This window comes from Dufourea novaeangliae, unplaced genomic scaffold (assembly GCF_001272555.1).
Source record: "Dufourea novaeangliae isolate 0120121106 unplaced genomic scaffold, ASM127255v1 scaffold28, whole genome shotgun sequence".
Classification (NCBI taxonomy): Eukaryota; Metazoa; Arthropoda; class Insecta; order Hymenoptera; family Halictidae; genus Dufourea; species Dufourea novaeangliae.
Genome location: NW_015373917.1, coordinates 660,389 through 682,352, shown reverse-complemented (window position 1 = coordinate 682,352; position 21,964 = coordinate 660,389). Strand labels below are relative to the sequence as shown.

Below are 21,964 nucleotides of genomic sequence, written 5' to 3'. Positions count from 1 at the left end.
CATATGTTTTCTCGATTTGCTCTATTCTCTTGTAAAGTAATAAAAAAAAAAAAAAAAAAAACTGAGAACATGTATATACACGTATATATTTCTTTGTTCAATGTATGTAAGTATTTGTGCACATGCATTTGCAATTTGTGGGCTGTTAATTACATTAGTAACATTAACAAATTAATGTATATTTAAACTATATTTTATATATTTATTTTAAAACAGGAATACTATTCTATGTAACATTAAAGCAACAAGTGTGCTTCTAGAATATCAATTTAAAAAGTTGTGTATCCGTACAAGTTTCAACATTCTCATCGACACATCGAATGAACATTAGTTTTCTTAACTTTTTCTCACGTTAGCGCAAACAAAAAACTTTTACTGGAATGTAGGACAAAAGAATATAAAGTGATATGATCGTATCTCTTTTTTCTATGTTAATACTGAGTAATATATTACACTTTACACAATCACTTTCTGTAAGCGAACATTCGAATAAAACAGAAAACATTATAATTAAAATTACATTAGCGCTATAGAATTAACGTTGAACAGTATAACATGGCTCTGACCGTTTACACACAAGTTCTGTGAAAACATTATTTAATAGCATACGGCTTATCGTTATTGTCCAATTCTCTAATTTGTGAAAATGACTATGTAGAATTTTGCGAAAATAATTTCATTCAACTTCCTCGACTTATACTTTCTTTTGACGATTAACAAAAATACTGTAACAATTTCGTTGATGTAGGACTCGATTTTTCCACAACATTATTCACATAAACTTTCAACGTTCTGACGTTTACTAATTAGGTCAGGCCTCAATCTGATTTTTTATTTATAATTTTTTTCGGAGCTTTCAGGATGATGGAAATTAAATTATAAGACAGACAAAGTTAATGACGGGAATCTCTTGGATAAAATTCAGCAAGGGTACTAGCAGGGATTCTCTTGAGCATCTCCTTGGGGAAGATACGTAACAGTTGCCAACCAATATCTAGTGACTCAAAAACAGTACGATTTTCGTAGCTTCCCTGAGAAATGAAGTTCTTCTCGAATTTGGAAAGGAACTCCAAGTACAACAAATCATCGGGGGTCAAAGCTTCTTCGCCGACAACAGCTTTCATAGCTTGAACATCTTTTCCAATAGCATAACAAGCATACTGAAATAAAATGATTAGTAGAATTTACAACATCTTGATCGTTTCAAAAGGTGAACATAACAAGACACTCACCAATTGATTAGACACATCAGAGTGATCTTTTCGAGTCATGCCTTCGCCGATAGCAGACTTCATTAGACGGGACAAAGACGGAAGTACATTAACAGGTGGATAAATTTGTCTGTTATGAAGTTGACGATCAACATAAATTTGCCCCTCTGTGATATATCCAGTCAAGTCGGGAATAGGATGAGTAATATCGTCGTTTGGCATAGTTAAAATTGGAATTTGAGTGATGGAACCGTTACGACCTTCTACTCGGCCAGCTCGTTCGTATATGGTAGCTAAATCAGTGTACATGTAACCAGGGAAACCACGTCGACCGGGTACTTCCTCACGAGCAGCTGATACTTCACGAAGAGCCTCAGCATAAGAGGACATATCGGTAAGTATAACTAAAACGTGTTTCTCGCACTGATAAGCTAAAAATTCTGCCGCAGTTAAAGCAAGACGCGGGGTAATGATTCTCTCAATGGTAGGATCATTGGCCAAGTTTAAGAACAGGCACACATTTTCCATGGAACCATTCTCTTCGAAATCTTGTTTGAAGAAACGGGCAGTTTCCATGTTTACACCCATAGCTGCGAATACAATGGCAAAGTTATCCTCGTGAGAATCCAAGACTGATTTTCCAGGTACTTTGACAAGACCAGCTTGACGACAGATTTGTGCAGCAATCTAAACGAAGTTACATAATGTCAGATTGTATAAAATATTACATGGCTTGGAAAGCAAACTTATGTGACTGTAATGAAAGTACCTCACTATGTGGCAGACCAGCTGCTGAAAAAATAGGTATCTTTTGACCACGAGCAATAGAATTCATAACATCAATAGCTGAAATGCCAGTCTGAATCATTTCCTCGGGATAAATACGTGACCATGGATTAATTGGTTGACCCTCAATGTCTAAGAAATCCTCAGCAAGAATCGGAGGACCTTTGTCAATTGGCTTGCCAGATCCATTGAAAACACGGCCCAACATATCCTCTGACACTGGTGTCCGAAGAATGTCACCAGTGAATTCGCAATGAGTATTTTTTGCATCAATACCGGAGGTACCCTCAAATACTTGAACCACTGCTTTAGAACCAGATACTTCTAATACTTGGCCTGACCTCAGAGATCCATCGGCAAGTTTTAATTGAACAATTTCAGCAAACTTTGGAAATTTTACTTCATCCAATATGACCAAGGGTCCATTTACACCTGAGACGGTCTTATATGCTAAAACAAGTGGAAATAAATTTAAAATATCAACTAATGTAATTTCATGTTTGTTTATAAAGAAAAAGTAACTGTATGGGTTCCTTAGTTTCAGTTTAATTTAAGTGTAATTAAAATAAGATAAAACAATTTGTTGAAATTATTATGTCAAGATCTATGTCCTGCAGTCACATGATGAGCAAATGGTACTTCCCTCTAAAAAGTCCATCCGATTGCTAATGAATTTTTTAAAGTAGAAAAGTTGATTATTCGAAGTTCTAATTGAGACTATGTGTAATCTTGTACAATTTAGGTATTACAAACAATTATGGAGCAAACAATTTTAAGATCAGCTGACTAGTTGCAAATCGATCCGCTGCTACGCCCAGTTTACGTCGAGAGTGTCTCTTTCCTTAGTTCGTTCTCGTGAATTTTAGGAAAGTAAATGTAACCACTTACTGAGCCGAGGCTGCGAAATGAAGTCTCTCGAGACAGCCAAAACATGTTCTTGAGTGGCTTGACATTGACCGATAGTTTTCGAATACATTTTGTCAAGTGATTTCCCTGCTCTGTTACGTCGGCCAAACAGCAGAAGGTACTGCCACTAGAGGCAGAGGCACTTAGAGCCCCGATAAAAGAAGACAGACTGAAACGTCAGGAGTGGGGGGTCACTTCGAATGTTGGACTTAAATCGAAGAAATGGTATATTATACGTTCAAATAAATGATTCGAATCAATAGAAAGTTTAGTGTGAGAAAAGTGTTAGTTTCCAATAATTATGTGACTGTTAAGTCGTACAATATTCCAATTAAATAAACTTTACATTTTCAACTTTGTAGATAAAGTGAACAATAAGTATCCGAGAGAGATAGACATAGGGGCACGTGCGATCACGTGGCTTAAACTGAATGATTCGTTGCACATTTATTATAAATATAATTTTTTTATGCTATAACCTACCGCTAGAAAAATATACTGTTGCAAATCTTAAAAATTATATACGAAATAAAATTGTTTCTAATTATGGAGTACACGTTAATTGAATCCTCGCGTACGTCTATCATCACGACAGTTCTTCGTTTCGCGCGTAACATTCTATTTGAATTGATATTATTCAAACGGAACATTTAATATTGATATTTTTATAAACGAATATAAGAATTCAATTTTTTCAAATCCTGGACTCATACTACTTGTCAATTAGAGGATTCACATAAGAATATCTATTGAAAAAATAATTAAAATATTGCGAATAAATAATTTTTCCAACAGTCATATCGTTTGCTGATCCTGAATTGACATTGAGGATTGACTTTTTGTACGTATGTGACAAGTATGGTGGAAAAAACATGTAGCGCCATCTACGGTAAAGAGCTCAAGCTATTAGCCAATGAGTACCATATTCTAAGCAAATGATGAACCATCATGCCTCTTACATGTGTCTTTTGTATTAAAAAATATAAATAATGATAATACGAATGTAGGTGATTTCAATGAATAGTTCGGCATCATCAGAACACATATGTAATTAGCATTTTTTTCAATTAATATTAAACTTTGTGCGTAAAGAGTAGAGTAGCGCCTTCTAACAGAATGAGTAGGAAAGTCGTTGACTAGTAGCTTGAGATTTTCGTTGTAGATGGCGCCACGGGGGGGTTTTAAAAAACCGGATTTGTCATTAGATGTTATAAAATTAAATATTATTAGAAATACCACAACAAATGATGGAGATAAACATTGTGGGTTTGGTCTTGTTAAGGATCATCTTCAGAATTTATTTAAAAAGAAACTAATTTTAACGGTCATTATATGTATATAATGACTTACTGTTCTTTTTATCTCGTGTGTTTACATCACGCTACATCGTTATATTCAGTCATTATCAAAAAGAGGAATCAAAATTAGGACATCTACCCAAAAAATTCCTGTAAATGAGAACTTGTGAGAATCAGATATTGTTCATAGCCATCTAGCGAGGAAGTCGGTTGCACGTAATTTAATCGGTGTAGTGCGATTACCTTCAGATGTGGAGCTACTCAGAGCTACTGCCGATAATTTCGCGCCGAAGAGGCGCGATTGTACAGTGAGACACGGTGGCGGCTGGTTCGATGATATACGGACATTTGATAAAATACAATTCCCTTTAATCTACACTTCGCACAATTTGATCGTGAACAGTGTTATTGTTGTTCCACTCGACACTGTGTCTTTGTGCTACAGTGACAGAAGACCACAGTGTGTATCTGAACCATGGCGACCCTAAAACGAATAATCACCTTGTCGAAAACTCTAAACACACTGACAGCCACGTCTCGCTCGTGTAGCTTCCAAGCGTCGAAAAAAAGCTATTTTACCTACGTGAAAGAGCCCTCCATGCCAATACCAGGCAAACAACCTTGTTGGCTCAAGACCGCCGACGAAGCTATCGAACAGGCAGAACTAGATTCAGGTAATTAATGATTCTCTAGCAACGCAAATGACAGATTTTGCAGATACTTCAGGCACGTACTGGTATGCTTTAATAAACAATGGAATCTTTAATCTACCAGGTGTCTGGATTGAATATTGTGTTTACTCTTAAAAGAGCTAACCTTGAACCACTTCAAGAATAAATCCAAATGTCAGTGATTTATATATACTTGGCATAATAGTGTCAAGATCATTCAGAATGAGATTTCAAAAATTGAACTTTTGAAGTGAAGAAGTTAAAATTATGAAAAAAAAATCATGCTCCAATCATGATATAAAAAATTCTATAAATGAAATAATTTATGAAAGAGAAGATAAAATAATTTCGTACGACTTCTCTTCAAAGATAGCGGAGTGTCGTGTTAATATTTTTCGCGCGGGCTTTGCGTTTTGTGATTCATGTTATAAGTAGGTTCTCATTTTTGTTTCAAATTGGTGAACATTGTACTCAAATAAGTACTTGTTATCTTTGTTGAATCATTATTGTTTATTACTACTTCGTTCCGTTTTGCATTACAAGTTTATACTTTTGTTGCAAAATCGTGGATATTGTACCCGAAGGAAACTTGTTATCGCCGTTGAATCATTATAATGATACAATATACTGTGTATTATGGCAATACGTCTATTTTTTTACGATAACAGATTATTTGCAGTCATTGAATATAGCGTACAAAATGTTGAATTCCCCAACGGATTTTCTTTCTCTCAATATTGTTCGACTGTAATGTCGAAATTGACGAATTTTTTAATGAAACTGTTACGGCCGATTTGGACCATATGTAAACGAAAAGATAACATTCATTACGTAATACAATTTGCGTACATTAGCTCAATCAATACTGATTACGGAGAATTGACTTAATAAGACGCTCGTCTAGTTACACAGGAGCAAAATAACTGGAATACTGTTATAGAAACACCGAAATACTTCATGATTCGCTTATAATACTCGATTTACGCAATCGGGTATTGCATCAATGAAAAACCCGAATATAAACTTTGTAATAAATATGAACACCACGAAATGAAAAAATAACCATTATAATTAATACTTATTATTTATTATAATTACGAAATTTATTTTGAGATGAAAAATTAACTTACTGATATTGTGCTCAAATAATTCGTATAAGTGAATGCATGTCTTAAGTATGTATATACTTAATTAAACTCCCACCTGTGGACTATCATGGCGTAAATTTTGTCTATGCATGCGACTTGTAAAACCAATTTGAGTGTTTTAAACAAGAATTCAAAATTAATTTCACTGTTAAATTATCTTGTTGAATACCTTAAATCCTCGATAAGTGTTCGAAGATTCCTCGGCACTGAACGTTAACTATTTCATGAACTAAATCTCATTAAAAAGTCAGCGTTACACCTGGGAACCTTTCATTGTCAGTGCCAAGGAGCCTTCAAACACTCATCGAGAATTTACTGTAGAACAGAAAGAATATGGCAGCGAGATGCAAGTATTTTCAAGGTGACAACTGTTTTACCAATTTGGCACGAATGCGCAACGAATTTAAAATTCTAAAGTTGTAATGACTTGAGCACAGGTCGAATTCTCCGATCATGAGTCACATGCATTTCAAGGACGGTAATGGATATCGTCTTTCACGATACTTTCTTCAACAGGCAACTTATCGCGATACTTGAATGTTAAAGAAAGTAAACAATTTATGCCGTCGTTTCATAATCTGTTTTGTGCCTTTTATAAAAAAAAATGCGACACTAAAAATTAATTAGGACTCTAAAATTGCAGTAAAAGGAGAAAGTATACACTATTTGACGAGACTGTGTATAATATTATCGTGTATAGAATTCCAGACAAAATCATTTATGTTGTTCACAATATTTAATATTAATATCATATTTCTTTGACTTTTAATTTTTGATTTTGTATTGTGGTATAAGAATAAAGAATTTTCGTCAACTTTTTTACTACGTCTTTTGTACTACTTCAATCTTTTTTATTACGTCGCATGTACATAGGAAATATTCATTATTATTAATTTGTTTGTTAAATAGATCAAGAGCTCTTGAATTCGTGTTCTCCTGCCAAGGCAGAGTGTTTTGAGGTCAAGGTTCAAATGCCTATAGTTACATATGAATGTAAATTTATTTTAATGCCAAGTGTCTCGAAAAAAAAACGTAATAAAAATCACTAAACATATTTGCATTATGTTGATGAACCACAATATATTCACTTGACAAATAGTAAGAGATAGTTTGATGATAATATATATTATATTTAATATATATATTTTTTTAGGTGAATCTAACATTATCCATTCTGTTGTATAAATAGTATAGCACATGGGACACAAAAAAGTTTTATTTTATATTCATTGTATATATACATTGTAAAGTTAAGTTCAAATAATCTAATAAGTTGTATCCATCATACCTAAAATTGTTATTTATTTTAACATTTAATTAATAGCATTTTTTAATAGAATAATTTTTTATTACAGATCAAGTAGTATTTGTTCAGGGAGCAGCAGCAACACCTTCCGAACTCTTAAGGGCAATGACTGATTATGGTGTACGATGTGACATAAGAAATGTAAAATTATACCATATGCACTTGGAGGGTCCAGCCCCATTTGCTAAGCCTGAAGCTGCAAGTATGTCATTATCATGATTCTCCTCTTTGTTACAATGCAATAAGCGTGAATACTTTGTCATATTGATGAGGCTTTCGATGGTTACAATCCATTTATTGAACAGTGACAATTCTTTCCTCTTCCCCATTGCATCTAATAAGTATCACCCAACTAATTTTAAATAGTCAAGATAAGATATTATAGTTCAGAGAAAACTTTTGTCAATCCGTGTTCATTTATTCTTCCATCATTTCCCCCATTTTATTTCTACAGATATACCTAATACGATAGGAATAGAGGAACAAAAGATCCAACCGCGGACAGAAGTGTTCTAATTATATACCAATACTCTTATGTATTATGACACTTTGTATACAGAACATTTTAGGTCGATGAGCTTATTTATTGGGGGCAACGTGAGACCGGCCGTGCAAGCAGGAACCGCCGATTGTGTTCCGATTTTCTTACACGAGATTCCACGATTATTCAAGGAAGGATATGTTAAACCGGACATATCCCTTATTCACGTTAGTCCACCGGATGTCCATGGATACTGCTCGCTCGGTACCAGCGTAGATTGTGTCAGGTCCGCCGTGAGTCATAGCAAATATATCGTGGGTAAATTTGCAAATCTTTCTAATTTTTCCGTCATTCTGCTTTCACATAGATTATTAATCTGTAATAAATAATTTTGTTTTTTATTACTGTTTTATAGCGTTAGTGAACAAGAACATGCCGAGGACATTCGGCGACGCCATCATTCATGCCAGTCACTTAGACTTTGCTGTGGAGTATCACAAGCCACTTCCTGTTCACCCTGTGAAAGCCCCATCGAAAGAGGAACAGCAGATCGGTAGAAATATTGCTGAACAATTAGTGGTGGATGGAGCTACTTTGCAACTGGGCATCGGAAGTATACCAGATGCGGTGCTGTCAGAGCTAAAGAATCACAAGGATCTTGGGATTCATAGTGAAATGTTCAGCGACGGCGTGGTAGACCTTGTAAATAGAGGATGTATTACTAATAATAGAAAGACAATGCACAAGGGCCGAATCGTTGGGTCTTTCTGCGTTGGCTCGGATAAATTATATGACTTTATGCACAATAATCCATTCATTGGTGCGTGTACTTCTAAGAGATCTTCTATACGGTTAAATTCACATACAGAAATATACAACGATGAATGTTACAGAAATGTTGGTAGTGGATTACGTGAACGATCCCAAAATAGTAGCCAAACAACCTCACATGACAGCCATTAACTCGTGTATCGAGGTCGATCTTACGGGACAGATTTGCTCAGATAGTATTGGAACGAGAATGTATTCTGGATTCGGAGGACAATTAGATTTTATTACGGGTGCAGCGATCAGCGATGATCGTTGCGGAATGCCAATTATTGCGTTGCAGTCCGTTACCGGCAAGGGCGAGAGCAAAATTACACCCGTTCTGAAACTGGGTACGCAACAATCACTTTCATACGTTATATATTTTTTATTACGGATATTTAAATGACGGGCGTGCCATGTATATGTTACTGTTTTCAAAACGTTAACGTTTTATTCCTGATGAATAGGTGCCGGTGTCGTCACAAACAGAGCAGTTGCTCGATATGTCGTCACGGAACACGGAATTGCCAGTCTGTTCGGTAAAAGTCTTCAGCAGCGAGCTTACGAATTAATTCAAGTCGCCCATCCCGATCACAGGGAGGCTCTAGAGAAAGCAGCATTCGAGCGGTTGAAAGTCATGCCAGCGCCATAAGTGGTCCACCGAAAGCAACGCCGAAAGACTCTTTTTTAATAGCATTTTGCGATATTTGTTGTTCTCTACAACCGATAAACATTTATTCGCGTTGAAGACAACTATCATAAACTCTTTGTGTAATTTACTCCTTCTTGCCAGGGATAAAAATAACATAAAGTCGTACACCGACGAAACAAATATCGAAAACTAATCTTCAATATACATAGGTAATTACATTCTGAGTAAGCATCGGAAGGCCTTCTATTGTCGAATAGACACTGAATTATTCATTATTAAACAAACATGGAAGAAGCTTTAATTTTAAACGAGTATTTAACATTAGTCACGCCGAGAACACTGTATAATGACGATGGATACTTTTTATATGGAGTTTTAAAGTCGTTCTTCTGTACAATGCAATTAATGTAACAACTGGAGACACATCGCATTCGAAGAAATAAATTCAAGATGGAATGTATACGTTTGTAATTATTCCGTCATCAGTACAGTTTTTTTTTTGTTACCAATCAATTTACTACGGGGTATCCGAAAATGTAACGTATGTCGTGACAAATCTTGCATTGGAAGAATTGAAAAATCGAATACCGGCAAATGCGACGTTCAAATTACTTAGCGTGGAGATGGCAACAGATCTAATGCGATCTGGTGTGAAGTGATATCTGAAATCAATGAAATCGTTTAGATTATGTGTTTTCCAAATTTTCATGTAATTCCAGTATATATTCCATCGCGCCAACGAACTTGCACGAAATTCGACCGTTTACGCATTTTTTCACGGCTAATACTTTCGTAATATACTTTATGTCAAAATGTTCAGCTTTAATTTCCGTCGAAACTTTGAGTCGTTGAATTCAGCGTTCACTAAATTCATGCCAAAGAGATCGTTCAACATGTGCGGTTTAAAGTACATACGAGAACCTTTACAACCACTGAAGCGATGTCCACGATGGGTTTGTGTAGAAGATGCAGTGAAAATTATAAATTCAGGTAATTACAGTGGTTTCACGTAGAAGTGCTTAAATAGATTGTGTTTTGTAACTACATTATGAATATTGACTAATTGACAGCAACATTAATTAATTAGGGAACTTTGTTCTCTGCAGGATTCTAAGACATTTTGAAAAGATTATTTAAAAAATACTTTACACTTAGGATGATGTCAGATCGGACAAAGAATAGACATACTCATTAAATTTCTTCTTCCAGAACATTTAGTTTTTATACAAGGAGGTGCAGCGACGCCTAACGAACTGATACGCGCCATGACGGAACACGGTGTTTGCAATAATCTACGTGGGGTACGATTAATTCATATGGGTCTCGAAGGAGATGCGCCATTTGCAAGTCCTGAATTCGAGAGTACGGTATTTTGTGATTCCGAGTCTATGTTGTGTCCCCTAATTTTAATATAACCGATTCTTTTCTAGAACACTTTAGATCCATAAGTTTTTACATTGGAGCTAATCTTAGGGAAGCGGTTAACGAAGGTAGAGCAGACTATATTCCAATATTTCTCCACGAGGTACCGAAACTTTTTTATGAAAGAAGAATCATACCGGATGTCGCGTTGATTCATGTTAGCGTGCCAGATGCTCGTGGCTTTTGTTCCCTTGGCGTTAGCGTGGATTGCACGCGTGCAGCTCTTAGCACGGCTAAAGTGATAATTGGTTAGTAAATGATTGTGAGAATCGATGAAAAATCGTTATAGGTCATTGATGGAGAATTCAGTTAGTCGATGGGATTGCCCCAGAGCCTCGGTTACAACCACTTGATTGGAAAAGCCGAATCTAAACAATGAATAATATGCACAAATATGTTGGATTAAAAAAGTTATTTCGTTTGACACAGCCCAGGTCAATGAACATATGCCGAGATCATTTGGGGACACAGTGATTCATTCCAGTCATATTGATTGGGCCGTGAAGTACGACTGCCCTTTACCATGCGTGGCGAGTACCCCGCCAAATGAAATTGAAGCAGAGATTGGCAAGATTATAGCGCAGAGGCTAGTCGATGATGGGGCGACATTACAGCTCGGTATAGGCAACATACCGGATGCAGTCCTCTGTTCTCTTGGGAATCACAAAGACCTTGGCGTACACACGGAGATTATGGGCGACACAATGGTAGATCTCGCGGAACGCGGAAACATTACTAATAAAATGAAGCCTAAGCATAGGGGACGTATGGTTAGTTCTTTGGCAATTGGTACCAAACGGGTGTACGACTTTTTGCACAATAATCCATTTGTAGGTGCGTGTATCATTTCACAGATTTTTCTAATTACATTTTATCTTTTCTTTTATGCGTAACTTTCAAGTATTTCCTTTACATAGAACTGCTTACAATCAACTATGTCAACGATCCTCGAGTAATATCCCAACAGCCGAAAATGACTGCCATTAATTCCTGCATAGAAATGGACATTACTGGTCAAATATGTTCAGACAGTTTGGGCTGTAAGTTGTATTCCGGTTTTGGTGGGCAACTCGATTTCATTCGAGGTGCTGCAATGGGTCAAGATGGACGGGGGAAGGCTGTGATAGCTTTCCCGTCGGTTACAAGCAAAGGGGAAAGTAAAATCCAGCCTGTACTTAAAGTTGGTACGAACTAACAGAAATATCGTACATTTTTCAAATTAGTTTGACTTTGGAATATTATCATTCTTAAATGTAATTGCAAACGTTTGTTGAACAGGTGCCGGGGTTGTAGTAACAAGAGCACACGCACATTATATTGTAACGGAGCACGGAATAGCGCAACTTTTTGGTAAAACGTTACGTCAAAGAGCAAACGCGTTGATTCAGATTGCTCATCCTGATCATAGAGAATGTCTCGAGAAGGCTGCATACGACAGACTCAAAACTAATCCGACAAAATATTTGTAATTTATATATGTACGCACATGTATTCTACAGGTTGTTCGGCTACTGAGTGTCAGAAACTTTAAGGGGTGATTCTATATGTCGAAATGAAATGAAAATCAAGAATAACGAAACTGTGTTCGGGGTTTCGTTTTTAAGTTATTGACAGGTGAAAATTCGGGCCAGAAAACGCCTGAAATGAAGCAATCTGCGTACAAGCTTCAAGCGCGGAGCACGACAGTCCTGGCACATATACTGGCATATTCTAAGAATATACACTTTTATCTCGTAGCCAAAAGAGTGATTTGTAACATCTACACTCGCGTCGACTCTATTTTCTTACGACACTTCATAAAAATGCACGCACGAATCGTTGCACGACAGTAAACCTGGTTACTGCCATCGAACTAAGGAAATACTATTACTTGAGTCCCATGCGAAGGTCAGAAGAGTACTGGCAGTGCATAAACAGTGAATGGGTATTACTACCTGTTTTTCGGCGGCCGCCCCAACGCTCGCGAATGACCTACAAATGTTGGAATGGATTGATAACTTGGAAACAAAGCCTCCAACACATTTCTTGATTTTTCTTTCATTCTAATATGTAAAATCGCCTATTAAAGATTCTTACACCAATAGCCAAATATCCTGTATATGTGAATGTGTAAGTTACGTATCGTTGGACGCATGGCCCAAACACTTGATTTCATAGTATATACGAAAGTTTAAATTCTAAAAAATTTAATTTGTCTCAGTATTGAGATTCGAATACTACTAGATTTTCGCATCAGTTTAAAATGTTCATGTCCTCTCATAAATAATTGACTCTATGTGAATCGAGTACCATTTTGTGTAGGTAAAAAAAAAATACTAAGATTTATAATTGATATACTATTTATAATGAACACTTTCTTGTATATGGTTTGAGCAGTTATACACAGATATTTTTGATATTTTATTTGAAAGATATGTATACAAAATAAATATGTACAAACATAATAGAAGTTTTAATTTATAAATACATTGCTAGATTTAAAAATTGAAGCCTATCTTGCTAGAAATTTATGCCTTCGGGTAAAGTTCCCTCTCGTCGTCTCTTCTCTACATTTTCATAATATTCGGAAAAATTAACGTAAGACTTAATCCTAGCGTTTCGATCTGTTCGCTTTGCACCAGGAGGATACATATCTGATGTTGAAGTTTCACTTGTCGATCCATCCAAATTTTCATCTGTAAGTCCTGTACTTGAATAATCCTCATTCTCTGGCATTGTTATTATCGGAGCAGTTTCCACAATCGGATTAAATCTAACCGACTGACTGGTTGGACTTTTTAATGCGTTCAAAAGCGGAAAATTAAAATTCCGTACGAGAAGAGTTATATCGTCTCGTTTACCAGTAGTCACTGTACTTTGGGAGATACTCATATTTATATCATGATGAATTCTTACAACTTTATCTACAACAGCTTGAGCGACTCCAGTCAATGTAGACTGTACACGAAACTGAAATTCATTTCATGAAGCTTGTCATAGTACAATGATATAATAACGTGCAATTGTTTCATACCTGTTCAACAGCTATGAGTGCTAATTCTTTATTAACTTGATCAGTACCAGTTGCTTCTTCTAATGACTTATAAAGACCTCGGGACATAAGTAATAAGAACCTGCACGATTCATCAAGCTCTATTCCACCATGAATTTCTGGTTCAGCAATAATGGGCTCTGCTGTGGCAGTTGCCAATTCTTCAAATTCTCTATAACCTCCCTTAACAAGATAATTTCCAAGGCAACGTGTATTTTCTTGATTTCCAAGATGAGATCCTTTCATATAAATTAATTTTAAATATTTTATTAACTATAAATCATTTAAAAATTAATTCCGACATTATTAAACTACCTTGTCTTATGGAATCAGTATCTAGTCCTAAGTGAGCTAATCGTAACAATTCATCCTCATTCCTTAAATCATGATCAACACTTAACTGTACAACTCTTAACACCTGATTACTGTCTGTTTTACATAATAAAGCTCTACTGTCACCAACATTTGCAACATATAACCTTCCACCATATACAAGAGCTACAACTGCACTAGCTCCTGCTGATAGCTCACAATTCAACGAGTTCAGTTTATCAACCTGTATGAAAATGTATTATGCATTTTATGATTCCTCTCACTAAGAAAGAAATATTTCAGTAATTGGAAGGAAACTGTATTTATTAACTAGTTTTCTCTTCCATATATCTATATTTGTAAGAAAACTAACTAACACTAACCAAATGAGGAAATTTTTGATATGTTTCGTAAGAATTTAAACCATCAGGTATATCAAATTGCAGGCTGGCTCGTTCAGCCAGAAGATCACCAATAGAGTCTAGATACCCTCGTTCTACAGCTATAAATGCCTGTCTAAAATAACAAGTTATTACAAACATAATGTTAATATTCCTTCAATTAACAATGAACATGTGTGCTTTTCTTTACACATCATTACCGAAGAACTTCTTTGATCTCCTCATCGGTCGATTTACCATTTAACTGACCCAATAAAATCTCTGCAGCCATTCGCTGCATAGCAAAGTTTGCTGCGTTTGTTCCTTCATGACCATCAAACACTCCGTAAAGGAACGTCGAGTCATCGTAACGACAATGAAAGCTGCGATCCTCGAACGAATGTTCCTCTTGTCTATATCCATCCTCGCGATAAATTTGATTCGTAGAAAATCCTACTCCTAAATTTCAAGAATGTAAATATTGACATACACAACTGGTAGGTTATATTTACTGGAACAATACCTACCGGATTGCTTACAAACTGGCAAATCATCAGTCCAACTGTACTGAGTGTCCTGAAAAGGCATTAAATTAGGGCGTTCTGCCCTAGTTGGCATTATTAAAAATACAGTCAAACCAAACGAAGAATTCCTGATATCAAATGCAGACTTACGTTTGTAACATATCAACCGAGAATCGATTTCTGTCAGCTACAAGTATCGAGAAGTCTGTAACAATCGATTAAATTTAATTTTGAAATTGACGTTGCAAACTATTAAACTCTACTTTTTAATTGCTCTGCTATGCTTACATATCTCAATGCGTACTTACTGTGTACACATATACTTAATTAAGATACGTGTAAATAATATCTGAAATAAAACCCATAATAACAATGTAGAAAATGTCGAATTAACTTACCGTTAATACATGCAAATTAAGCTGTAATTATATATAATTCACATTTCTTTATCATGTGAAAAATAAAATTTTCTACCTGCTTAATAGAAACTGATTATGTATTTTATTCTATGAAGTTTCCACTTTTTTGGAACACATGTTTTATAGATTTTATACTATTAAAAACAAAAGCAATTCCTGTCATAAATTCTTCTCCTACCTGCCAAATGGCATATCCTTTAGGTACATCAACAGCACAAAATTTTCCGTAATTAATAAACGATAAAACTGATCAACATTCGACATGTAATATTCGTATTCAATCAATAATGGATTATTAATTTCACAAAATACTTGCAACATGAAGACCTGACAAAATTACTCATGAAATATTAGCGAAATAAACGATTATCAACAAAAAGTAATATTTAAATAGGTTATTATGTATTACATATATATATATATATATAAACTTTAATTCTACTTATTAATCATTTTTGTATACTAATATTACTGTTTCAATACGATTACTCAAGTGTGGATGTTTATGCATTTAGAAAAAACAGACAAAATCTTTAATGGAACATGTTAAAACTTCTCTACTTTTCTTCTGTCTAATGATAACAGCTTTTTAGTTTCAGCCTTTATAAATTTTTCTATAAAAGAATTTGCTTAAACATTCACATTCTCCTCATTATATGAAAACTGTAATTTTATCTTCTTATACATATACATACTATCTTTCTGTATACATATTCACATTTTTAAGATATAATAAAATTTCTTTTTAGTTTGATTTGTTTGCTGCTTCTTTAATTGCTTACAACTAAGTCTCTTAATTAATTCTTAAAAAACTCGCTTCTAATTAAATTCTTCCCTTGATTCTGCGAAAGAAAAATGAGTCGAAATCCACGGGCCGGAACAGGCCTAACAAGAACACAACAACTCCGTGAAGCAAGGACTGTCGCACGGATACGAGAAATTGAACAGAAAGAACATACATTGAAATCCCAAGCCGATGCACTTAGGCCACGCAGAAGAATAGACAGACCTGAGCCGAAGAAAGTAGATTTTCACAAACCAGGAATGACCAAAGCAATGTTGGCTAGAGTAAAACAAGCGGAAAAGTTTAAGCAAGAATATGAGCAGAAAAAACAAATGGCAACCGGCGGTGATCGAATACCAAAAAGAACAGCAGCTCCAATAGGAGGCGACGCCAGGTCGTGACAGTAGTCGAGTCTGATTTAAACAAACACTTACAAGGCTTGTTAGACGAACAAACAGTATTCGAGCAGTCTTCTAACTTTTCTTGTATTTTTTGTGCTATTACATTAATAGAAATGTAACTGTAATATAAAGTCCCTGTTACCATTGTAAGAATCATTTTTAATTAGAGTGGGTAGAGAAAGAATGACACAAACAGCAAAATCTGTTCGTGTGCCAGCTACATCTGTTCCTAGAGCTGGACCCAGCACTGCTAGAAAAGGCGGAATTCCAAGACCACAAACAAGAACCCCTGAAGTAACTTTACAGAGAAAGACTACTGAATTAGCTAAAATGATGAATGCTGATGTAATTACGGCTGATACAATCGGTGAAGGACCTATCAGGAATATTGTAATACCACCTGGCACAATGAACGAAAATGTTACTACCATCATCAGTCTACCACAGCCTGCAGATGCTGAAACAAAAGCGACATCACAGATAGCGAATCGCTCTATACAAGTGATCAGGTGAATCCTTAATATTTTGTTGCATTTGCAATTATATATAAAATCTTTCCAACTTTCACAGTGAGTCTCTTGATGAGCAAGATGCTGTAGAAGCTGCAGCAGTAAGAAACAAGCTAGAAGATTTACAACAAGCCAGACGAGATTTTGTCATGGCTGTAGCAAATGTTGGTGGTAACGCTGTTAACATTGCAGATGAAACTCCACCTGAATTTTCTTCTTTCCTAGATTCACCTCCTTCTCCTCCTCGTAGACAAATAATTAGGTAAAGCTTAGAATAAGATTTCGAAATAGTTCTGATTTATAATCAAAAAGAAGTTTCTTATGATTATCCGAATGATGTTAGTTAGAAACTAATATTCCTTATTGTCTCATTCCATGAACCGTGACGATCATTATGTCTATTGATGACACGTAGAGTCCCGGACATAGAAAGCGATTTTCTTAAACCTGAATATGGAAGGGATCATCCAGACGTCATAGCAGCTCGGGAGTTCCTACGGAAAGCTAAAGAAAACTTGGAAGCAAGAGAAGCAGAAAAAAGATTAGACGAAGAATTTGAAAGAGTAGCAGCTGGAGTCGCGGATGAGTTACAGATGGATGTTCCCTTCCACGAGGAACTTTACGTAGATAAAGATATATCTTGGGCAGAAGACGATGAAACGGGCACAGCCATGCCAGTTCCATCTAGGGTTAAAGCTTATGCATCTCCAATTCCACAACAAGCACAGGCTTATAAACATAAGTCATTTGATCCAGACGAATTAGAGAAGTTCTTTGACGTTCAACGTTATCCACCTTGTCCACACTGTGGACCTCCATCAGGTAGAGAGGATCTACATCCTGATTTATGGGACTTGGACGATCCATGGTTTAGACAACCTCCACAGCCTGATGTGCCAGATCTAATAGAATTTGATCTAATGGATTTTGACTAAACCTTAATTATATAACGTTGCACAAACGATTCTTCATAATGACTGTAAAATATTTAAAGTCCTGTGTAATATATAATTGCGATACGCGTGTAAATAATAACGATAGTACGTTTAATAAGGGAACATTGCGTATAATTAACAAAATTTCATACTTAGAGATCACTGTCAATTACTTCTTAAACTTAACACAGAGAAACGTGAAAATACAAATAATAAACAAACGTAATCTATTTTTAATTGATTTAGGTTTTAGTATGAATAATCATCATTAACCCGTCGTTACTTAAACAATGAACTGTAGCTATACAAAGCGCACATATTTATAGGTGATCAATGTGTAGATATAGCATGTGAAAAGTAAGTATTGCACTCCAAAAATGAATGCATATTAATTTAACCTCGATGATGTATCGTTTATGTTAACGTACCAAATGTTAAAGGTTCAATTATTGTGCCCAATGTATTTATCAGTGATTGTGCGAGACGTTTCATTTAATTATAAGGTTTTCTTGTCTTATCGCATGAACAAACGTGTATACCAACTACAAACTGCCTAATACCATTTAAAATGTTTATAACGAATTTACCGCGAAATTAAATTACATGCAATTGAAAATATATCTTTATATATAAGCACCGCAAGTATAATGGCGACACCCACTAATGGTAATGGTAACCTTATAGACGAATTCGAGGAAGCATTTCAGGTATATTCTACAAAATATTTTCATTCATTCTTTAATCATTTATATTATCTATACCGTGTCTATTACAATATCATGCGTTAAAAACAAATATTACTTACAGCAATGTCTGAGTATATTAACAACAAAGGACGAGGGGTTAGGAAGCAATGGGATTGGAGTGTCTGGTGGTTTGACTGTGGATAAGGAGGAAGCTCGTAGCGAAGTTGAACAAGTCACATTAAGGTTTATAGACTTGGCAAGACAAATGGAGGCCTTCTTTTTGCAAAAAAGATTTCTATTATCTGCATTAAAGCCAGAGCTAGTAGTGAAGGAAGATATTAATGATCTTAGAGTAGAGTTAGCACGTAAAGAAGATCTTATAAAAAGACACTACGATAAGATTGCAGTATGGCAAAATCTGTTAGCAGATCTGCAAGGTTGGGCAAAGTCGCCAGCCCAAGGTCCAGCACCTAATGGTAAGAATCGGTAGAAATTATGAAATGTAAGAGAGTTCATTAATTTTTTAATGCTATAGGTTTGCCAAATGGTACTCAAAGTGGACAAAGTCAACAGACCACAAATGGAGGAGGAAATGCAACAATGCAACAGCAGCAACAGATACTACATCAACAACAACTCCAGCAGCAACAACAGTTGCAACATCAAATGCAACATCAAATGCAGCAACAACAGCTTCATCAGCAACAGGTATTTAAATAATACCATTACAAGAAATGCTGAGACTTCTATACTCAGGCAGCTGTTTAAAATTACTGTTGGAAATACTCTTTTGTTTTTCTTTAATATTACATAAAAAAGAAAGTTTTAAAACTGCGTGGTAGATTAAACTGTACATTCACAGAAAGTTTATTTTGTCATGGTGGTTGTAAGTAAAAAGTAACATTTTGGATTATTATTCTTTAACGTTCACCTTGCTTTAGTTGGAAACTAAGATTTAATCATGATGTGAATTATTGAAAATTCATTTATACAAAGTATTGTTGCATCATACAGTTATTTGTATCAAAAGATTATTTATACTTGCTATATAATGCATTCAATCATCAGATTGACTTCTATCTAGAAATGGTATATTTATTGTTATTAGGCTTTTTATATTATTTGTTACTATCTGAAAGTGAATACCACTGTTGAATGATTGTATGTGTCTGCGTGTGTGCATGCGAGCGTGAATGTACAATATGTACATAGATGGATTAAATTGTTAAGGAATCTTTTGTGATTCAAAATATTCATCAGAATCATAAAAACTATTTTTGCTCCTTTTTCTCTTAAAGTAGTTACTATTCAGAATATAAAATTTTTCAATCGTATTGCACAAAAAGCAATGTATACTAGTGTTGCATATAATCAGTGCCTTACAGAACTCCTACCCACAGAATTATAACATGTAAAAGAAAGAAATTAAAGTGCTTCTATTAGTATTTGCGATACATAAAATTATAAAAGCAGGAAATCAATTTATAGAAAGAAGAAAGTAACAATACATATACATACATGTACTTGCATAAACGTATTATGAAATGGTGCCAAAACTATTGAAACTACAGTGTGTACAAATGTTTAGCCAAAAACTGCTATAATAAATCTGGTAACAGCAATAATAAATGAATAAATAAGCATACATCAGTCTACTTAAAATCAACAGTGAACCAAACGATCCTTATTATTGATAAATCATAACATAGGAACAAAGAGTAAAACTTGTAATCTAATGTGACTTCACAAGAAAAGATGTATACGCCTGCATATGTGCACACATATCCACTAATATTTATATATACGCATATTTTCACTTCGCTTTTATATTTTTTTATATAGTACATGTTTTCACATTGCGTATTAAAAAATTGTTAAAGAAACAAGATATTTCTCAGTACTTGTAAGCTTTTCTGTTTTTAACGACAAATACCATTTGCATGTAAACATGTAAGCATGTGTATTGTATCGATATGAAAGTCCCCTCGAATGAACACCTTTATATTCAGAATATCGTACTGCAATCATATTCACAATAAATCATAATAGCTACAAGTCAGACTTTCTGACACGAATGTCTAAAAATCATATTGAACATTGCAGCTGTTTCATTAAGACCAATAACTGCAAGAGAAAAACATATGCCATTTCACTTGTGTTGTCTTTACATACAAGTAGACGTTTGCAGAATAAATCTCTGTTCATGGTAAAAAACAACATTGTGCTTTCTTTCATTTCCCTCGCCTAATTACTGTTCCTGGCTACCTTGATGGCTTGTAACAATCGGATCAGCAATTTTATTTCACCTCTGGAATCTCTATACCTAAATATGTCCATTTACGATACTCCAGAGCTCTTCAGGACCGAGGACAATGTCAGGATTGGTTCAAGTCCTTAATCCTTATTTTTCATTCAGTATAGATTTTTTATAATTTACGTAGAACATTTGACGAATCGTAGAAACTGTAATGCAACGGTAACATCATTCTCAGTGAATATTTGCTGTAACGTTGCAGGTGCAGCAAGGTTCCGGTGCTCCTCCTACATCCGGTCTTCAAGGAGTCGGAGTCTCAGTCGGACAACAGGGAATGTTCATGGCGCAAGGTGGTGTAGGCGTAGCTGGGGCGAGAGCTGGATTTCCCGTTGGAGGTGTGGGAAGTAGCGCTCTTCAAGGCCCGTTAGCCTTCCTGGAGAAGACAACGAGCAACATAGGAATGCCAGAAAGGCGGAGTTGACGCGGAAGGGGGAGGGGCCGGGGTCGGGGTCGAGGAAGAGGCCGAGGAAAAGGACGAAGCGCAGGAGGAAGTCTGCCTCCGCCACCACCACTCCTCGATACTTCAGACCCGTCGTCGTATGCTGCTGCTGCCGCAGTCGCAGCTGCTGCGGCAGCGCCCCTTCCCTCTCCACAGCAGCAGCCTCCACCGTCGTGTACATGAACATCTTTACAGTGATTAATTTATGTTGTGAAACACACCGTTTGTGACCGTAGACTCTGCCCCTAGAAACAATGTAGTTCATTTTTATTTATATGCTAGGGAGTTCGAATGAAGGCATCGAGAAAATGAAAACTCCACTTGGTTCAGAGATGTCCAACGTCGGTGCCATCTAACACAGGAAGCATTAAAATACTTCGTTTAGATTTAAGATTGTGTTGCAATAATTTTGTGACAGGCATGCGAGAACATGTGTGATAAAAATAGGTATGCGTACCGTTAGTTGTTCTGAAGAATGAGAGCTTTTTTTTGTTGTCGTTGAGGAACGATGTGAATTACGCGGTACCACCAGTTTCATT

General features: G+C 35.6%; 6 protein-coding genes across 6 annotated transcripts; 4 read left to right on the top strand and 2 right to left on the bottom strand.

Moving 5' to 3' along the window:
• Positions 1 to 177: 177 nt before the first annotated feature.
• LOC107194255 (V-type proton ATPase subunit B) lies at positions 178 to 2,994 on the bottom strand. The gene is made up of 4 exons (XM_015583845.1): positions 2,886 to 2,994; positions 1,981 to 2,447; positions 1,233 to 1,898; positions 178 to 1,160 (listed from the first exon to the last, which is right to left on the bottom strand). The coding sequence occupies exons 1-4, from the start codon at positions 2,971 to 2,973 to the stop codon at positions 894 to 896; spliced, it is 1,488 nt and encodes a 495-aa protein (XP_015439331.1). The 5' UTR covers positions 2,974 to 2,994; the 3' UTR covers positions 178 to 893.
• A 1,586-nt stretch (positions 2,995 to 4,580) lies between these two features.
• LOC107194280 (4-hydroxybutyrate coenzyme A transferase-like) lies at positions 4,581 to 9,740 on the top strand. Its single transcript, XM_015583878.1, has 6 exons — positions 4,581 to 4,875; positions 7,376 to 7,528; positions 7,886 to 8,125; positions 8,223 to 8,627; positions 8,701 to 8,967; positions 9,085 to 9,740. Exons 1-6 carry the CDS (start codon positions 4,677 to 4,679, stop codon positions 9,267 to 9,269), a joined length of 1,449 nt encoding a protein of 482 aa, XP_015439364.1. The 5' UTR covers positions 4,581 to 4,676; the 3' UTR covers positions 9,270 to 9,740.
• Positions 9,741 to 10,081: 341 nt separating this feature from the next.
• LOC107194324 (4-hydroxybutyrate coenzyme A transferase-like) lies at positions 10,082 to 12,160 on the top strand. The gene is made up of 6 exons (XM_015583927.1): positions 10,082 to 10,259; positions 10,479 to 10,631; positions 10,700 to 10,939; positions 11,121 to 11,525; positions 11,609 to 11,875; positions 11,970 to 12,160. Exons 1-6 carry the CDS (start codon positions 10,082 to 10,084, stop codon positions 12,158 to 12,160), a joined length of 1,434 nt encoding a protein of 477 aa, XP_015439413.1.
• Positions 12,161 to 13,190: 1,030 nt separating this feature from the next.
• On the bottom strand, positions 13,191 to 15,032 carry LOC107194316 (TGF-beta-activated kinase 1 and MAP3K7-binding protein 1-like). The gene is made up of 6 exons (XM_015583920.1): positions 14,942 to 15,032; positions 14,636 to 14,873; positions 14,418 to 14,550; positions 14,038 to 14,278; positions 13,705 to 13,961; positions 13,191 to 13,640 (listed from the first exon to the last, which is right to left on the bottom strand). The coding sequence occupies exons 1-6, from the start codon at positions 15,030 to 15,032 to the stop codon at positions 13,191 to 13,193; spliced, it is 1,410 nt and encodes a 469-aa protein (XP_015439406.1).
• Positions 15,033 to 16,212: 1,180 nt separating this feature from the next.
• On the top strand, positions 16,213 to 17,986 carry LOC107194231. The gene is made up of 4 exons (XM_015583822.1): positions 16,213 to 16,538; positions 16,710 to 17,051; positions 17,113 to 17,313; positions 17,467 to 17,986. Exons 1-4 carry the CDS (start codon positions 16,213 to 16,215, stop codon positions 17,984 to 17,986), a joined length of 1,389 nt encoding a protein of 462 aa, XP_015439308.1.
• Positions 17,987 to 18,314: 328 nt separating this feature from the next.
• LOC107194349 (mediator of RNA polymerase II transcription subunit 28-like) lies at positions 18,315 to 21,761 on the top strand. The gene is made up of 5 exons (XM_015583962.1): positions 18,315 to 18,343; positions 18,621 to 18,693; positions 18,794 to 19,148; positions 19,208 to 19,380; positions 21,189 to 21,761. The coding sequence occupies exons 2-5, from the start codon at positions 18,634 to 18,636 to the stop codon at positions 21,405 to 21,407; spliced, it is 807 nt and encodes a 268-aa protein (XP_015439448.1). The 5' UTR covers positions 18,315 to 18,343; positions 18,621 to 18,633; the 3' UTR covers positions 21,408 to 21,761.
• The last annotated feature ends 203 nt before the right edge of the window (positions 21,762 to 21,964 follow it).

Coding starts and splice junctions, on each gene's coding strand:
- LOC107194255 (XM_015583845.1), bottom strand. CDS start 2,973: ATGTATTCGAAAACTATCGGTCAATGTCAAGCCACTCAAGAACATGTT. Junction 2,448..2,885: donor CATTTCGCAGCCTCGGCTCA/GTAAGTGGTTAC, acceptor CACTTGTTTTAG/CATATAAGACCGTCTCAGGT. Junction 1,161..1,232: donor CTGATGTGTCTAATCAATTG/GTGAGTGTCTTG, acceptor ATTTTATTTCAG/TATGCTTGTTATGCTATTGG.
- LOC107194280 (XM_015583878.1), top strand. CDS start 4,677: ATGGCGACCCTAAAACGAATAATCACCTTGTCGAAAACTCTAAACACA. Junction 7,529..7,885: donor TGCTAAGCCTGAAGCTGCAA/GTATGTCATTAT, acceptor CTTTGTATACAG/AACATTTTAGGTCGATGAGC. Junction 8,126..8,222: donor TCATAGCAAATATATCGTGG/GTAAATTTGCAA, acceptor ACTGTTTTATAG/CGTTAGTGAACAAGAACATG.
- LOC107194324 (XM_015583927.1), top strand. CDS start 10,082: ATGTTCAGCTTTAATTTCCGTCGAAACTTTGAGTCGTTGAATTCAGCG. Junction 10,632..10,699: donor TGCAAGTCCTGAATTCGAGA/GTACGGTATTTT, acceptor ATTCTTTTCTAG/AACACTTTAGATCCATAAGT. Junction 11,526..11,608: donor GCACAATAATCCATTTGTAG/GTGCGTGTATCA, acceptor TCCTTTACATAG/AACTGCTTACAATCAACTAT.
- LOC107194316 (XM_015583920.1), bottom strand. CDS start 15,032: ATGCCAACTAGGGCAGAACGCCCTAATTTAATGCCTTTTCAGGACACT. Junction 13,962..14,037: donor TACTGATTCCATAAGACAAG/GTAGTTTAATAA, acceptor TTTATATGAAAG/GATCTCATCTTGGAAATCAA. Junction 13,641..13,704: donor CACTCATAGCTGTTGAACAG/GTATGAAACAAT, acceptor AATGAATTTCAG/TTTCGTGTACAGTCTACATT.
- LOC107194231 (XM_015583822.1), top strand. CDS start 16,213: ATGAGTCGAAATCCACGGGCCGGAACAGGCCTAACAAGAACACAACAA. Junction 17,052..17,112: donor CGCTCTATACAAGTGATCAG/GTGAATCCTTAA, acceptor CAACTTTCACAG/TGAGTCTCTTGATGAGCAAG. Junction 17,314..17,466: donor CCTCGTAGACAAATAATTAG/GTAAAGCTTAGA, acceptor GATGACACGTAG/AGTCCCGGACATAGAAAGCG.
- LOC107194349 (XM_015583962.1), top strand. CDS start 18,634: ATGGCGACACCCACTAATGGTAATGGTAACCTTATAGACGAATTCGAG. Junction 19,149..19,207: donor CCAAGGTCCAGCACCTAATG/GTAAGAATCGGT, acceptor TTAATGCTATAG/GTTTGCCAAATGGTACTCAA. Junction 19,381..21,188: donor AACAGCTTCATCAGCAACAG/GTATTTAAATAA, acceptor GTAACGTTGCAG/GTGCAGCAAGGTTCCGGTGC.